The sequence below is a fragment of the Pantherophis guttatus genome, chromosome 1 (assembly GCF_059756535.1).
Source record: "Pantherophis guttatus breed Tessera chromosome 1, ASM5975653v1, whole genome shotgun sequence".
Lineage (NCBI taxonomy): Eukaryota > Metazoa > Chordata > Lepidosauria > Squamata > Colubridae > Pantherophis > Pantherophis guttatus.
Genome location: NC_142063.1, coordinates 38,402,455 through 38,421,509, shown reverse-complemented (window position 1 = coordinate 38,421,509; position 19,055 = coordinate 38,402,455). Strand labels below are relative to the sequence as shown.

The 19,055-nt window shown below is 37.6% G+C and overlaps 1 protein-coding gene across 2 annotated transcripts in view; it reads left to right on the top strand.

Annotated features, from left to right (window-relative positions):
* Positions 1-10,629: 10,629 nt before the first annotated feature.
* TRMT61A (tRNA methyltransferase 61A) overlaps positions 10,630-19,055 on the top strand; it is a 51,550-nt gene continuing 43,124 nt past the window's right edge. The window contains exons 1-2 of one of the 2 annotated variants that reach the window (XM_034418535.3): positions 10,630-10,983; positions 15,157-15,521. In XM_034418535.3, the coding sequence (XP_034274426.2) occupies positions 10,718-10,983; positions 15,157-15,521 (631 nt within the window). In that variant the 5' untranslated portion in view covers positions 10,630-10,717. Of the gene's footprint in view, positions 11,311-15,156; positions 15,522-19,055 lie in introns of both variants that reach the window. The other variant, XM_034418536.3, reaches the window with a different exon arrangement.

Sequence of the window (19,055 nt, the reverse complement as noted above, 5' to 3'; positions counted from 1 at the left end):
TCCTAACAGAATTTCCTTTGCAGGTTTTCCCTATAGAAAAGAAACCCAGCCCCTTTGCCCTTGTCTCAACTCTGCTCAAAGCACTCAAAGCTTTTTGTTCTTGTTAGTTTTACTACTTCCATGCGTAATAAATTACACGGGGTGGGGGGGGGGAGAAAGTAGGTCAAAAAATAGGCTAAACTAGGTATTTTCTACTCTAAATTTTAACTGAATTTGAACAAAAGGCTGCATACAGTTTATTCATATCTCGCTTTTATTATTTTTACAAATAACTCAAGCCAGTGAACATATCCAACACGCCTTCCTCCTCTTCTTTTCCCCATAACAACAACTCTATGAGGTGGGATAATCTGAGAGAGAATGACTGGCTCAAGATCAACCTTGGACATAGATATTGTGGCAGGTAGCAAGTATACTGGCTAGGAAAAGGTTTTTTTTTTAAAAATACATTACACCCAACTTATCTTAAAGAAAAAGTATCAACTTAAACCACTTCTGAATTAAACTAGTTTGTCATACTGCATGAGATAACAGTGGGTCATTGAGTATTTTATTGTCATTGATTCTACTTTATGTAAAACATATATATCTAGCTTTTTTGAGAAGTTGAAAACAGTTAACGCATGCAATAGATAGTAAAATACAGACAAAACTTTCAAAATAGAAAAACAGATTCACACAGCAGTAAACCACTAACCAAATTGATGCAATATGCTAAATCAGTGATAGACCTTTAATGCCAAGAGCCGTGCTTAACGTTTTTATTTTGTTGAGGGCCACGAAGTGGCTGGATTTATATTCTGAGTGGAATTTGAGGATTTACTTCTTTTTCTCAGACTTGTGATTCAGTATCTGTTTCCCAGCTGAAAATTATGGGAAACTCTGCGGGGGTCAGAAAGGTTGGGGAAGAAGGGCTACATAAAATGGGAACTCATAAAACGTTAGTTATCTAATCTGTATGAAGACAAAACGAAATAAATTGGGTTGCAGTTCAAGTCAATGTATGTGAAACAGGCCACAGCCAAAATCCAGTAAGTATGCAAGTCTTAACTAAGATATTTGAGGGGAAATGTTATGGCTTTGTACCTAATATTTTATCAACACAATTTTCTGTGTTATACTAAAGTTTGGCTGAGCTTTTGCAATATACTAATCTAAAATGTAACCGGGTAGTTTTTGATTCAGTATGTTATGAGAATACAATCCATAATAAATGTGTACAATTATGATCATATAACTTCTTAGAACATTTTTATTTAAAATGTAGAGATGAAAATCAGAAACCAGAACAATAATAGCATAAGAAAACAGTAGAAACACCTTAACAGCTGCTCAGCAAAATCAAAAGGCAGGTGATTAATAGGGATATAAGCCAGCAAAAATATTATTCCACTGGTTCTTATTTTTTTTCTTTAAAAATAAAACTGAAGTTTTAATTCATCTTATTAAAATGTTGCTCTAATGTTGCCTTGCTTGCTGCTGGCTTTTCTGTGTTACATAAATTGCTGTGGGGACCTTGTCAGGGCTGAAAAGTAGCATGGAACCCTTTAATAAATTATAATAGATCAGGCCATCTTGTAGTTGAAAATTCCACGTGATGGTTGCAGCCTCTGAAAAAGGGGAGAGCAATCAAGATACATTATGGGACTCTTGGGATCAGGGCAACACCAGGACCTTCAACAACAGTTACAAGAGGCAGGAATGAACAGACATGCCAGTCTTTCTCTTCATGATGCAAAACTTCAGCTCCTAATTTTCACACATAATTCCCCTGTTAAAGCAAAGCTACAGGGGCTATTTGTGGGGGGGGGAATACAAACCTGTTTTGAAGAGTGGAAGAGCCTCATCAAGTCCTTGGGTGGTTTTTTTACACAAAAGGAAGGGGAAAAAAAAAAAGAGCCTGTATCCCACAAAGATTAGAATTTTGTATAGTTCTTTATTGTATGTAATGTCTTCAATAATAAAACAGAAATACCCCCTTCAGATATTTCAGAAATGTTATTTCCAATACATAAGTATCTGCATCCTGTGCTGAGTGATATTTGAAGAGACGGGAATCCATGGCATGTCAAGTCAAGATGGTGGCTGAAATCATACAATGCTCTGCCCCCCCCTCTTTTTTTTTTGTTTTGTTTGTGCTTCATTTGTAGTTGTGGCTGCCAGGTTGAGTTTTTGCTTTTGACTTTTGCAATCAAGTCATGAAAACAAAAAGTAGGAGGAAGACTGCAGATAAAGGGCAAGTGGAATGTGAGACTCACCCATGTGAAGGGAAAATTAATTAAAATTAAAAATTAATATACAGGCTCTTTGAGATTCAGACAGATTCCTTGGAACAATATGGGCATAACCTTGTGGTGTTTTTTTTTTAAATAATGCAGAAATAGTTTGTCTTCTGGATTGTTTAAAAACTTCTCGGTGTAGCTATATCCTGGGTATTACCGAGTGGTCTCCTATCCAAATTCTTACCTGCTCTACTTTCCTTATGATTTTTTGGCAGGGGCAGGGGAAAGAAAATAAGCCACTAATTGTGAAGTACTCTTATTTTTCTGGATAAAGTTTTAGCACATTTTAAAAGCAATGTATTTAACACCATCAAATATCAAAAGTCTTTGGGAAGGACTCAATAGGTGGATAAAAATGCCAAATCCAATCTATACATCTGGCTGTGTGACCAATCATAGTAATAATATTGAATGTACCCTGACAACTCTCCTTTCAGCTTTCCAAGCAAAGGTTAGCTTAGAAACCAATCTCACAATATACAAAGTTACAGGTACTTTTGTTTCTTGAGTATGCAACTAAAGTTCCCTTTCATATGAGCAAAAGAAAACCACAGGGAACAAAATGTGGATCACAGCATTTTGCAAAACATTGCTTAGTAGTTACACGCATACAATGATACTGTAAATTGATTTTAATCAGTGGATAATAGACTAGGACTTAATCCAAAAATATTTATGTTGTTCTTGAGTCTTACAGACTAATATAAATTTAAAAAGGAACAATGTTTCTGTAACTTGAGCAGAACAGCTGCTGAAATTCCTCTTCTACTCAATTATTAAAGTCTTCATTGCTGCTGGCAGAAGATAGTAGTGAAAAAGCCATTGATTTCCAGGAAAAGCCAACCAGTGCTGTGGCCAGTCATAGAGTGTGTGCATTTGGCAGGATTTTAAGGATTTTAAAGGTCCATGACTCTCATTCTGTTACCTCAACTTACAGGTTGCTTCCATTGAATCATGGAACCTCTACATTTTTCCTAGGTTTTTTTTTTTATTACACTCTGCTTGCATAATTTTAAATAAAATATTTTGCAAAGACACCATCAGTCTTTACGGCTCTTTTATCCAAAAGAAATTAAATCTCATAACAATATTCCTGGAACCTATTCAAGGTACAAGTGAATATGTAAGTTTGCAATTTTAAAGTTATGACAGGAGCTCTGTTTCTTTAAACATCAGAGAAATTCAATCAATGCCGTTTTTCTTGTCATTGCTCCTTAGAGCAGGTAAAACCTGGATTATGGCTAATCTGCACTACCCTTAGTTAAGAGGCTAGAATTTGACTGGAAATAGCAAGAGGCTACAGAAGGAAAAAAGGAAGGAGAAACTTCGAACCCTCCATTCATGTAGCTCCCTAAATGGCTTGATGACACTCAAGGAAAAGCTTTCATGTATAAGAACATGAAATAGGCAGCTTCTTTAATTTAAATAGGGCAATAAATTAATTAATGTTTGTAGAACTAGTTCTTTGTCCAAGATGTAGACCAGGATATGGCATTATATTGTCAACAATTCTAATGAATCATTTCATGTGTGTTGCAGCGAAGTTACTCTAAAATGCAAGCTGGCTGATGAGATTACAGCTACATTCATCGCCAAGTCTTCTGCAGAATCAGGGCCAAAAGCTTTAGCTAAAGAGCTCCCTAAGTGACCTTGGCGTACTTTCTCTAATCATTGCCTAATTAATCTGGATTTGCACAACATGCAAAAGACCTACTGGGGTCACAGCCATACATAGCCACATTATAGTCAACGTGTTATGTGAATCCAGAAAATAGGGTTTATTTGATTAAACTGTGACTCTGTTAAGTATGGGTAAACATATCATGGGAACACAGCATATGAGAAGCGTGCATACACACCCATACATACACACACCAGATTTGGTCTGTGTTAAATTAAGAGTCCAACCTGATGGACATACTAAGATGAAAAATAAAGAATACCAGCTGAATACTCAAGAGTTCTCTGTCATTAATAGAAGCCTGTATGAAAAAAAGGACAGAATGAATATTTCAATGTAAGGTGTTTAATTAAAGTTTGTTTGTTTGTTTTTGTTTTTTTGAATTTGTATACCGCCCTACTCCCGAAGGACTCAGGGTGGTGAACAGCCATAGAATAAAACATATAAATACAAAATTTAAAATAAAGTAAAATGAATTAAATAATTTGGCTGAAAATTTAAAACCCCAATAATTTAAAACCAAAATTTAAAATTTCCATTTAAAAAGGGGAAAAACTTAGGTCAGGTCAAAGTAGTTCCTTTCTTATTCAAGCAGCAGACAGAAATGCCAGCAGAGGTGAAACATCATCCATTAATGCATTCACAGGCAGGAAAAAAGTTTGTACATTGTTTTTCAGCTCATGATAGAGCAGCTAAGCTACTGTACAGACTCTCCTCCATTAAGGGAAAAAAATCCAGTAATAGCCACTCTTCTATTAACTCTTAACTCTTTACTTCAAGAATGTTGAGGTCTGTAAAAAATAGACCAAGCTGAAGAATTTTCCCACAACTTTTTTTTCATCAAAGGAACACAAATAGACCCTATCTCATTAGTGTAGCTCCCGCCATGATAATTTCCTTTAATTCCAGCCTTAAAAGCCTAGTTTTATCTTAAATTACATTAATTTTATACTAAAGTAAAGTATTGTGCTCCTGGACCTTTCCTTTTGTGGGTTTGCTTTACCATAAATCCTTGATGCCTCTCACCAGTTACAACTCAGTTTGCTCTCTAATGCAACTCAAAATATTTCTTCTCTTTTACTAGTGATTTTGAAAGTACAGGTAGTCCTCAACTTACAACAGTTCATTTAGTGACCGTTCAAAGTTACAACTTCACTGAAAAAGTGACATAAGACTGCTTTTCACACTTATGACAACTGTAGCAGCCTCATGGTCATATGATTTACATTCAGATGCTTGGCAGCTGACTCACATTTATGACGGTTGCAGTGTCCTGGACTGACGTGATCACCTTTTGCAACTTTCTGACAAGCAAAGTCAATGGCGAAACCCGATTCACTTAACAACGAGTTACTAATTTAACAACTTCAGTGATTCGCTTAACAAATGTGGCAAAAAAATTGTAAAATGGGGTAAAACTCCCTCAACAAATTTCTTACTTAAAAACATACATTTCGGGCTCAATTGTGGTCATAAGTTGAGGACTACCTGTAATGTGTCCTTAACTTGTAATAAATAAACCCTACTACTTACTCCATGCAAATAATTCTTCACCAGTTTAATTTCTGGCTGTGAAATTATTTTTAAAAGTTCAAGGCCTACTATGTGGAGGATACAAATTATTAATGGTTCTAAGCAGTAGTAATTTTCTATTTGGAATAGTTGAATGTACCTCTTCTGGTAGGTTGCTGTCCAAGAGTGATGGCTACAGGCCGTACGTCCACCCAGAACATATCCTTGGGATTTCAAGCCAAACCTCCCTAATAGTTGTCACCATCAAAATAAATAATTCACAACATGCCTCCTAAGTATAACCTTACATTATCCTTTCTTCATCATGTAGCCACAATAAAAATGACATAATGCATACAAGGTTTTATCGTTAGGCGCATCTTATTAGACAGTATTGGCTGAACCATGATTTATTAAAACATCTACAGCTGATTGGAGACAGAAAAGGCAAGTTTAAAGCAAACTAACTATATTGTAACTTAGTGTGGAATGAGAATTTTAATAGAAACGAGGAACTAAACCCTGGCTACCTCCCTCTCACACTTCCCCCTCCCAAAATTATGGTATTTTTTTCTTTAAACGGATATCCGAATGCAGCTTCAAAGAAAGTAGGCAGTAGCTGTGTTTACGTAACATGTTTAGTCATGGTTAACTTAAAACTGATGGGCTTGATGGCTGTGTTAATCACAGAGTCAATTTATTATCCTAAAACCTTCTTTCTCTCTAATAGCAGAGTTACCAACTCTTTTTTAAAATTCAAATTGCAAGAGAGGAAAATATATAATTTTCCTGTTCATTTAGGATATAAATGGCTGGGAAACATTAAAAGCATCCTCAGATGTAAACTATTGTGTGAAGAAAGCTACAGCAATTGTTTAAATTCAAGCCTTCTACTCTGCTCCATAAAACACAAGGAACAAAATAGGATGACTGCAGGAAAAAAATAAAAAAGAGGCAAGCTTCCAACAGTCAGAATTTGGGCAGTCAATTGTCAGCAAATAAAAGTGATGTCTCATTTAAAGTCTGCCTTACAGCTATCAAATATAGCACCCCTTAGATCTAAGTTTTTGGCATTGCAAGCACATGCCAACATTTTAAATATACTAATGCTTTAGCTACAGTTCAGTGTACAGTTATGTAATTTTAGAGTCTGGCTAGAATAATTTGATACTGACATTTTTTAGATACAGCAGATACCGGTAAATTTATTGGTAAGGCTGTGTTGCTCATACAGGATTTGCCAAATGGGGACTCGGCTCGGAGTACCCAGAGCAATGTTCTAATGGCACCCTTGTGAATGCAAACTGGCAACTTTGTCCTTGAGATCATGAACAGATATAAGGATCTGCCTATTTTCTCTTACATCAGCCCATCCCTGTTTCCCCTGTGGATTAATTACCACTGTTGTTCTCTGCTTCAAGAAGAGTGTGATGCAGACCACTGTATTTGGGGAGTTTGCTGAGAAATGACACTTCCACCATCTCACCATCTCTGAAATTCATAAGCAACAGCTCTGGAGGAGAAGGTAAGCATTACATACTACCATGGCTAAGTTTTTAAATACCTTGTGACGTTACATAGCCCAAACATAAAGCAAAAAGCAAATATTGAGGCTTCATAAGTAATTGCTGCAAAGATTTCCAGGATGTACTGTAGATGAGGGAAGCAGAAGAGAATTTACTCTAGGGCCAGGCTAGGAGCTTCCCCAGTGGCTTAATTATAAATTCTACAAAGCGTTATGGGAAAAGAAGCTTACAGTTCTGAAATGTTGCAAGAGAATCTAACAGTCTATCCAATGTTGAATGTTAATGGATTTTGGACATGTCTTTGCACAGAAAGAATGTCATAGCTTTGGGGACATGAACCTAACACATTTAATTGTGTCACATGAATGCACAATTTGTCTTCAGATGTTGACAAACTTCCCAGCATTCCTCATTATTAGCCATGCTGGGTGGAATTGTTAGGAGCTATGGTTCAGTTACATCAGGAGAGCTGCATATGTTATGCAATCATGCTGAAGTTTTATTCCTGAGACCAAGAAATATAATGATGGTTTGATTTATTGGTTCAATTGGTTCAATTTATTGTTTATTGGTTCAATTTATATGCCTCCCTTCTCCGGAGACTCAGGGCGGCTTACAATGCGTTAAGCAGCAGCCGTCATACTTTTGTATATACCTGCTTAGTAGGGCTTCCCCCCCCCCAAGCAGTGTTCTTTTTTATACAAAGTCAGCTTATTGCCCCCACAAACCGGGTCCTCATTTTACCTACCTCGAAAGAATGGAAGGCTGAGTCAACCTTGAGCCTGGTGAGATTTGAACTTGCAGTAATTGCAGGCAGCTGGTGCTATTTAACAGCATTTTAGTCTGCTGCGCCACCAAGGCTCTTAGTTGCTACAAAAATAGCAAAATGATTTACATTTCAGCATTTTCCTTATACTTGTCAAATGGCCAGCGATAATACCGCTTATTTTAAAAAGAATTATTAACAAAGCTTAGGTCAACTTTTTATTAACTTTCTTCATGCATTTGTTATTTAGTAGGTGCATGTAGTAGGTGGAATTTTCTCAAGTTATTTTAGCAAGTGGAGCTTTTTCTGGCAGAAAGGGAAAAGCAACAGGCAAAGCATTTGATTCATACCCACATGTCAGGTTGCTGTGAAAATACCTACATGGTGACAGCCATTGCCAACTTTTCCACTAACTCCTATAGGTGTGATATGCAAAAATAAAAACATCAGAAAAAACCATAATCACATAAAAATGTGGGACAGTGAAGGGCTACCACAGTGCTACAAAGAGCAATTGAAAACTTACCAGGCTTATTAGGTATCCTAGATCTGTGGTGTCTTATACTCTTGAATAGCGTGCTAAACTCTTGTCTCTTAAGGTTCTCTGCTCCTTAACAGTAATGGGCCACAATTCAATAGGAAAAATACAATTTTCATCATGGCAATTCCCTTCTACAGGTAAGGATAAAACTTCTGTTTATGAAGGTGTTAAACTACACCTGGGAAATGAAGGAATTACTAACCATCATCTCCAATTATCAACCATCATTTCCAAACCACTAAGAAAACACATGACCAATAAATTATACACTATTCATGTATATTATTTTATATGGTTTATTAGGTGGATTTCCTTCAGTTATTTTAATGAGCGTTGAATTTAACTATACACACAGAGTCCTTGGGAAATATGGCAGTATAACAATACAGCACATACCTAAATTAAATAGATAAGATTTAGTTCCCAGGCTGCCACCCTCTTATTTATTTGTAAGCTAACTTCTTCCTAAACCCGATGAAAGCTGAGTATGCTACAATCATGTAAGAATGTAATATCTGAAGATGTAAAACTTATGAGTTTTTTTGTCAGGATGCTTTCTTTTATTATAAGCAATTTTTCTCTTGTAAGAAAAATATGTCGTAATTTTCCCTGAATGTTTGGAGTTTTTTTAAAAATGGGGGTTCACTGTCAGTGCTTCTCGGCCTCTGTTATTTAATCAATAAAATGCAATGGCTTTGAAGATAAAAGGAGTTAGTTTTCACACAGATAATGGGATCTGTGGCAATCAGAAGACAGAGAACGGTTCATCCACATGATCTGCATAAATCAGATGGCAGGAATCAGTTTTGGAAGGATAAAGAAGACTGTTTTTTATGGCTTGTTCCCAAGAACAAAATCCCTTTTTAGAAAACAAAGTATGTGCAGAATCTTTGCACTGAATAGCTCGGTGAACTAAGAGCTATTCTTCAAAATATTTCCCAATCCTTATGTCAGGAGTCGGCTAAGAGCTTTCTTTAAGAGGCTGAAAAAACATAGAGCAACATTATAGGAGCAAAGTAATAATTTGCATTGACAAAGCTATTCTTATGTTTGTCATGTTAATTTTGTTTACACTATGTGTAAACTTGCTCTGTGAAGAGCATTTTACATTGCTTTGGAGCTATTTCTTGGCAAACTCCATACGCTAACAAAAAAGAATTCACTACCATATAAAGTATACATCAGTGTCATGCCCGCCCCTTTCTTCTTTCTGGAGCTTGTTTAGCTTGTTCCTCAGTCATGACTCAAGGCTGCAGTCCTACACACATTGCTAGGGAACTGGCATAGTAGAGAAAGTCAAACTGAAATTCTACACTGTACATACTAACCTGGCATGACATCCTCATGAATTACGGTATGTGAGTCTCCACTTAAAAAATCCACTTCCTCTTAATTCCAGTCCTCATCTCAGCAACACAGAGGGCAATATGGAGGTGACCATAGACCTTTACCTTATAGGGGTGCTGTGAGAATTACATCTAAGCAATGTAAGTAAGCCACTGGGAAAAAAATCCAAAATTACAATATCAGACAGCCAGGGCCAGATTTAGATGAAAAGAGGCCCTAGGCTATTCCACTTATGAGGCCCTTTCACCTATAGTGAAAGTGTAATTTTAATTTTGCTAACAATTTGAATGTAGGCCCCTCTTGATCTTGAGGCCCTAGGCTGAAGCCTAGTTAGCCTATAGGAAAATCCGGCCCTGCAGACAGCACAGTCCATTGAAGAAAGTAGGGCTTACTGTATTTTCAAGGAAACACATCTGATTTAAAATGTATGTAAATATTGGGTAGGCAACAGTTTCAGTCATGGACACATAATAAGAAAAGGGATGGATGGATCTTCTGCATGCCGTAAGATGTTATTTGAGCTTATGCAAATTTACATTTAAGGAAGGCCCACAGCATTTTCTCTCACTCCTCAATAGTTATTTCTTTAAAGTATCTGCTTCCTTTAAAAATATTTCTAGGGTTGATCAACATTTTTTGAAAACGTGAAGCAATAACTAACAGCCTGGTAAGTATGGGCACACAGATTAAATAGGTATAGGAATGTATGCAATCTCAAAACCAGGAACATATGTCACAGATTAATACTGTAATCGCGTTACAGTGAAGGTGAAGGAGAAATGAAGTGCCAGCTTTAATCAATGCAAGCCTTCCTTGACAGAGCTGATCTTGCAGAAATAATACCGCGGTTCGCAGTGTATTCACCAAAGGATCCGATTTTCTTAGCGCAATCCTACACTCTACTCAGAGGTCCCTTTCAATTCAAAGGGAAGTTCAGTCTCAGATAAGCAGGGATGGAGCCGTCAAGGAGACGCTCGTGTAAGAGTGAATTTGCAACTCTGGTTATTTGAAACAGTAACAACAAATACCACTCAGCGATGCACCGATTGCACCACACAACTAATGGGAAGCCAGGGACAGAGGAGCCAGGACGCCAATTGCATCACCGCCAAAGGAAGCAAAAAGCGCCCCGACCAAGCTGGAAACGGGGGAGAGCTTCCTCCCACTCAAGGCCGGCTATGCCAGGGCGAGGGAGGGGAGGACCAACGTCACCGGCTGCGACGAGCCAGAGAGAGGAAGTCCTGGAAACACGTGTCTGCACCGGCCAAGACTGTGCTCTGCTCTGGATCTGATGCTGCTTGCTTGAATGCAAGTAGGGAGTCGGAAAGGTAAGAGTGAAGGGAGATTAAAGCAAACGGCTGTTTAAGGAAGTCGGGGCGGAGAAACTACACCAAGAGCTGCACTTCGGTCGCCCCTTTTCCATTCGCCACTCTGGAACCTTCTTTTGAGAGGTTTAAACTTTACAAAGGGGAAAGTTTACAAATCTCCAAAGATCTCCAAAGGAAAGCAGGGCTCCTGCGATTTTATTTATTTTAAAGAACAAGGGATGTCAGCAGGGGTAAAATCGTGAGGGCAAACGATGGTCTGATACAACACAGAAGTATTATTTTGTGCCTGTTTCCACACCCCTCCCCGAAGCATCTCTTATAGAAAAGGTAAATAGGGACAAGTCGTTTGTAGGTCACAAATGCAAAACAGGGTGAAAAATGGAACATGAAAGTGCAGGATTTAAAAAAAAAAAAAGAGGTGGATAAAATATGAAAATCCCATGCTTTCTTTCAGTCTGGGTTTTTTTGATGTCTTTAGTTTTTAAAACTTCTATATATTGCATATTAAAAGTGCACATGTAGAATGTTGTACCTGATCTGTTGAAACTCACAACATAGGTTCTAGTTGCTTCTATCTAACACCTGGTTGTCCAACCTTTTGGCTTGCATGGGCCATACTGAGTGAAGAGGAATTGTCTTGGGCTGCATATAAAATTAATGCATATAAATAGCATTTATTTTTAGTTCTTTTTAAAATTTATTATCTTGAGGGGCTGCATGCGGCCTATGGGTTGTGGGCTGGATATATCTGATCTAACAGTTGCTCCTTAAAAAGCCCAGTTTATTGGTATCCCAAAACAAATCATGTTCCAATGTAGCAACTGGTTTCAAACAAATACTCCTCAGAATTCAGTCTGGAAAGTTAGCAAAGCAGTTTTTCCAGTTGTCTTAGAGACATTGAAAGAACTCTTATGATGGAGGAAAAAAGTTTTGATGACTTCAGGAATTATTACTGCACAATCATTGTGGACTGCCATCTGGTTCATCAGATGCACAGAGTATAGTGCTGAAATAGGAATATTATATATGGACACAGCAGAAGAAGACAAATGCCAGACAATTTTATGCATGGCTTAGCCACTGCTAATGCTATAAAGATGAGTCTAGCTATTTCATCTGCTATATATGGTATGTTCTCCCTTGGAGAACAAAAAGGAGAAAAAGGCTCTTTAGCAAGGTTGATTGATTATGTGCCATCAAGTTGGTGTTGACTCTTAGGGACAACATAAATAGATTTTCTCCATGGCAATCTGTTCCTAACCTGGTCCTTCAAGTCTTTCAGCAGTGTAATTGATTCCGTCCACCTTCTCCTAGATGTCCTCTTTTCTTTGTTTCCACCTTTCCTAGCATTTTTAACCTTTTCCATACAGCTAGGCCTTTACATAATGTTACTAAAGTAAGATCATTTGAGCCTGGTCATTTGGGCTTCAAGTGATAACTGTGATTTGTTTTGATGATCCATTGTTTGTTTTCATAATTTTATTCTTAGGTGTTTTCTTCACCACAAAAGATCATAAGTGCAAATACTCTTTCTGTCCTGTTTCTTCCAAGTCCAGCTTTTCCTTCTATAATGTGTCATACCATTGCTTGCACAATTCTGATCTTTGTACATATAGACACATCATGGCATTTAAATATATTTTGCAAAGCCTTCAAGAACTGCTCTAGCAAGTACTGATCTGTAGTGTATTTCTTTGCTGCTTGTTCCTTTAGTGTAGAATAGGCTTGTCAAACTGGTGATCCGCAGGCCAGATATGTCAAGTGCAGGCCACACTCAACCTGGCTCTGCAAAGGCAAAAAAGTTGCGATATATCATGATCCGTCCTGTGACGTGATCAAGTTTGACACCCATTGTGTAGAAGATTGATCCTAAAAGGCAGAAGCTGTGTACCACTTCAAAATCTTCACTGTCAAATCTAAGGCCTATTTTTATTAGATTGGCCTTTTATATGTAATCTTAGTCCCATCAACATAACATAGACTATTGGTGTTTCTTCCTCCATTTTCAAAACTGTGTTCATCTTTTTCTAGTCCATCTTCCCTTTATTCAGCAAACTATTGTACAATGTCCTTACTTTCTAAGAGTTTGGCTCCTTTACTTCTACAGTGATCAAGGGGAAAGTTGGATTGGTTGCTTGGTTTCTGCATTTTGCCTCATTCTAAGCTTCTAATTTTATATCTTGATGATAAAATGGCCTATAATTCCAAGGCTGTGCACCAGGAGAAATTTGAAAGACATTGATGTCTTAAATTTTTTAAAACATTGTTTTATTTCATTAGACTAATGGAATTCTTTTTCTGACAGTTTTTTCTTTCCTGGAACTGTATAGAATCTTTAGCAAGAGGAAATAATCCAGGAATCGCTGTTATATTTATATTGTTCTTTAAATTACTACAAAGTACATTATATCCTAGTGTTGCCATTTTCTCTTTCTCTTTAAAAACAAAAAAAAAGTCCTTGTTCCTGTTGTTTAGTAGCTAGCAAATTACTTCTTTTCCTCCCATTTGTTTCAATGCCAAGAAAAGCTTCCATTTGCTTTATAGCTGTGGTCAAGAAGTTCTTAGTAGTATAACAACAAAGCTTTTTAAAAATCGGCAATTCTTTAATACTCTAGTAGAACCTCCTCATTCAAAGAATTCTTTCATGTTACCTACCAATTAGTCTTGTCCAATTGTTTACTTTTTTCTCATTTTTTAAAAAAATTCCATTAGTATGTAAAATCAGAAGATAAGTTAATAAAGTCAGAATGCAGATTCATAGTCTTGCATTAGCTTTCTAACTCTAAATTGCATTTGGCATTTGTAATTCTGATTACTCTCGTGTTGGAAATATAACGTACTTATGAGATTACTCCTGTCCCTATCTACAAAGATCAAATATATGGTGAGTGTAATTTAATGATTACTAGATAAAGCATAGGAGCCTCGTGAAATTATGACTTAATTTTGGTGGTCAGCAGTTAGGCGCTGAGATAAAAGATCGAATGGTGATGCTGGCACAAGAGCTCAGAGGACTTTTTGTGAAGTAATTGCAATGCTCCAAACCCTTCGGAATAGACATGGTGATTTGCAAAGTACAATGTCCAGTCAGGCATAACACTCTTGCATTATTAATCCTTCTTCTCCTCCTATTAAAATTGTGTAACAGTGTTATTTGGCCTTAGATATTTAACATGTAAATGAAAATCAATAATATCCCATAGGAGGCTTTTTAAAAAGCTTGTTAATATTCAGAATGTACTCTTCTCCAATTTTCACCTGTATCTGAAGAAGCAGCTTCTCCTTAAGTCTACCTAATCAGAGTAGATAACTTGAGATACTGTTCCCCCCTCTGCACTGCGCTTATGTGACTTTCTTAACCATTATTTCCCAACATTTACAGCCACTTCCATTTGCAGTTATTGAAAATGGGTTGCATTCTAACCAATTTGAGGTGGGAAATATGCTTCAATGAAAAAAGAAAAAAAAAAAAAAGGTTCCCCAGCAAAGTAAATTCAGATTCTGCCACATTATGTTTGGTATGGTCCCATTCGCTCTGAGAATGTTCCTCCCAAATGTTAAATCCTGTATAAATGTATGCTCAGTGTCAAGAATCTTGTTCAGAATTATCAGACCTTGCAGGATAGTTGAAAGCTTTCTGTTCAAGTCTCTTCCTAGGAATTTGCTATTTTAGGGAACCAGTTTGCGAGGTGTTAAACTGGAGAATATGTGCTTCTGCAGGACAATTATCTAAAATTGCTATTTCATGGGAACCTGACTCGCATGTAAAGAAGAACTGGGATTTAAATATGCATTCCAAAGACTTTGGACTCCCCGAATATTGTATAAGTATCAATATTAGATAGCCTGCTAGAGACTGCTGCATCCTGTGCCTAGTTCTTACAGTGGAAAAGACTGAATTTCGGACTTCTTGATGCTATCGAACTAAACTTGAACCACTCCATCTGTTAGATTACTGATTTCTTTTGTGAGTTACTTGTGTTAAAAAGGCTATTCAGGATCGTAGGTCATCTTTAGATCATGACTTGGAACTATGGAATGATACTTTATTTGGGTTGGTGATGGGGAACTTAAATGAGAAAGAGTAGTTGTGAAGAAGAAATAAGAACGATAGGCTAACATCAGGAGAAGCAAGGAGAGATTCTGAAGTATGTTTGTTTCCTTTTTCCTTAGCTGCAAACAACCTGCCAGTGGCAACATTGTCGTGATGAGTTTTATTGAATATGGAGATACGATAAAAGAAGGAGACACGGCAATTGTCTTCTTGGGACATGAATCGATGTTTCCAGTGAAGGTGCAACATGGTGGTAAAACTCAGACTAAGTATGGCGTTATTAGACACTCAACCGACCTCATTGGAAAGAAGTATGGTTCCAAGGTGACCTGCAGCAAAGGAGGTTGGGTGTACATCCTTTATCCGACTCCAGAGTTATGGACACTGAACTTACCCCACAGAACTCAAATCCTGTATTCAACAGATATCTCTCTAATCACCATGATGCTTGAGCTGAAACCAGGAAGTATAGTGTGTGAATCAGGTAATGGGACATGACTTGCTGCAATATTGTTGCTTCTTTTTGTTCTTTTCTATCAGAGATTTCTGGTACAAATGACAATTGTTTATTTTTATGTATTCAATTTGAATGCTGTCCAACTACAAATGATGGGGGGGGGGGAATAAAGAGCAACATTAAAAAAATGACAACAAAGTAGATGGGGACAAAATACAAAAATAAGTACAAGAAGGCAACTCAGACAGTACTCCCCAAGGTGCTTTTCAAAAGGCAACTGGACTTTCTTGTTTTTTTTTCCTTGAAAACATTTCACTTCTCATCTAAGAAGCTTCTTTAAAACACCAAGAAAAAGCCAAGAAACTCCAGTTGCCTTTTAAAAAGCACCCTTGGAACAACCACGACCTGGATGATTGAGAGTTTCCATAGACAAGCAACCCAGATAACAAACCAAAACAAAAAGCATCACAGACAGAGAAGTCTCATGCAACCTACCTCAAAGCCTACAAGAATAGCCAGGTCTTCATGGCTTTTTGGAATACTCTCGTGGGGAATCTCATTCCAGAGGGCAGCTCTACTACAGGGAAAGTGGATCCCAAAAGACCCTGAATATGGGGATCCAGAGTATGCCCACTTTGTCAGATTGTCCTGGATAGGAAAGAAAGCACAAGAGATAGGCAGTCCCTCAGATAAAGATAAAGATTCCCCTCGCACATATGTGCTAGTCATTCCCAACTCTAGGGTGTGGTGCTCATCTCTGTTACAATGCCGAAGAGCCAGCGCTGTCCAAAGATGTCTCCGTGGTCATGTGGCCGGCATGACTAAACACCAAAGGCGCACGGAACGCTGTTACCTTCCCACCAAAGGTGGTCCCTATTTTTCTACTTGCATTTTTTACGTGCTTTCAAACTGCTAGGTTGGCAGAAGCTGAGAGAAGTAATGGGCGCTCACCCCGTTACGCAGCACTAGGGATTCGAACCACTGAACTGCTGACCTTTCAATCGACAAGCTCAGTGTCTTAGCCACTGAGCCACCATGTCCCTTGTAGTCCCTCAGATAGCCAGGCCCAATCATATACAGAAACACATTGGCAACCAGTACAAATTAGAAATCGGGTCCAATATGGGCAAGCTGAGACAAAGAGTGAGTGGTAGCTACTGCCAAAAGGCTCTTTCGTAGCTCCATTTGGTGAACCAGTGCACCCTTTCCTATATTAGTCAGCCCTCCTGTCAGTTACACCTGTGTCATTTCGCTGCTCGGCTACTGTAATGTACTCCATAAAGTCCACATTCTGGATAGAGAGGACCATTGGTTTGAAAAAGGCTATTTATGTTAACACTGAGCAGCCCTCTCTGAACAGAGAGAGATAAGACACCATTGCTCTTCTGTCTAGAATGCAGTTCTTTCAGCAATTCCAAGAAGATTCTACCCCCATTTACACTCTGTTACAAGTGATCCTGAGGGCACAGATTAAACCCTCCAAGTGGCCCTAAGAGCTCTCAGGGAGAATGCTAACAACTGCATGACTGCAAAGAAATATGTTTCCTTCCCAAAACCCCACCCATCCTATCAGAACTAATCCTTCCATTGCCCCCACCATCCTGCCAGAACTGATGAAGCTTCTTGGATGAGAAGCAAAATGGTGTCTTCCTCAAGGAAAAAGCAACCCAGTTGCCTTTTGGAAAAGCATCTTTGAGATTGTGTTGGATTGATTCTGCTCTATTTTGAGTCCACTATGGAATGATCCAGAGCTTGATCCTCTCTATTTTAACTTTTACCTGAAACTTCTAGAAGAGATCAACCAGTGTGGATTGCAGTATCACTAAGTTCAAGATATCCAGTTGTATTTCTGCACCCAGGGGAGGTGCAGGAGAAGTCTTGGTCTGGTCTTTGAAAGATACTGAGGTCGAGAAAAGAGGATTGTGCTTAATCCCTGAAATAGAGAATAGCTAACTGTTTAGAAGCTGACTGACCTCAGGAGAAGTCCAAACTGAGCTGTGCACCTCTTGAAAAAGCAAGTTCAGAATCTGGGTTCTTGTCAGAATAATAAATGGGAGCCATGACTTTCAAGGCCAATGCAGCAGCAGCTACAAAACCTTCCCAGAATTTTGGGAACACATAATATCCTATATACTGTTGACTATAATAAGTACCTCTAATTAGGCTTGAATGCCTAATTATGTATGTCTTGAAAACCATACAAAATGCAGCAGCTTCCTTGAATGAGCGCTGTTATAGTCACATACTTTTCTGGAGGAGATGCAATGATTATCAGTTTGTTTCTGAGTGCTGTATCTTGGGATCTGGACAACTTGTAAGACACTTAGTAATTCCAGCAGAGAGGTACCCTAAGAATGCCCACCCTGGTAGATAACAATAGAAGGGGCCCAGAAATGAACATTCTTTGATTGGGTTCTTTGGATCACCTTGCTACCTAAAATGGTCATAGACCTTTAAAGTTTTTAAAGAAGTAACAATCAGTTAAAACATTACTTTGTTGCAGATCTTTTGGGGACTGAAGGATTTAATGTTTAAAGGAGGAGGGAGGTTTCCCACAGGTTTTCAGGTGAGGAGAATGCTGTGTGGAATAGGATTATTCAACATGTATGGATGTTGCTAGTCATTATATATATATTTATATATATATAATATATATATATATATATATATATATATATATATATATATATATATATATATATATATATTGATATATATATATATTGATATATATTGATATATATATCATTATATATCTATCTATCTATCTATCTATATCTATCTATCTATCTATCTATCTATCTATCTATCTATCTATATATTTACTTACTTACTTACTTACTTACTTACTTACTTACTTACTTACTTACTTATGTTCTATTAGTTTGTGTAAAGAGTTTAGATTTGTAAGACCAAAATGGTTTAGAAGTCTCAGCAATAAATAAATAAAACACTGTATATAACAGTTCTTATATGAGGAAGTACTGTATATGAATACATTTTCAAAAGGTTTGAAATCATTTTAAAAAATTGAAAAAATGGGATCATGCACATAGGCCTACAATATTAAGATAGTCCTGGTCTGGATAAGTCAAGCCAAAATCCCAAGAAACCCCCTTTCTATGATTTTGCTGTGTGCTGTAATGCCAGGGCCTACTCTAGCCAAGTCTTTACTACTGGAACTTTAATAGAAGGACACACGTGGATTTTGGTTGAAAGTAATGCAATTGCATAATCTTGGCAGGCTTCTAATATGATGGTATCTTTCTTGGACTGCACCAGTGCCATCTGTAGCTGTGCTTCCTTATTTGGCAGGATGTTTCTCTTTCTCTCCCCCTCTCTGTGGGAAACTTTATGACTGGTAAACAGTTTCTGGATTGAATACCCTCTGATATGCTGACTTTGAAACTAGGAAACCCTATGAAATTTTGCCATGCTCGTTTCATTAGTTTCTCTGCCTGAGGTTAGGTTGAGAAATTCAAGATGGCAGATTTAATCTCATGTCTTGTAAGTAGCTACTTTATTAAAACTTGAATAAATAAAGACTCCATTTAGAGAAGC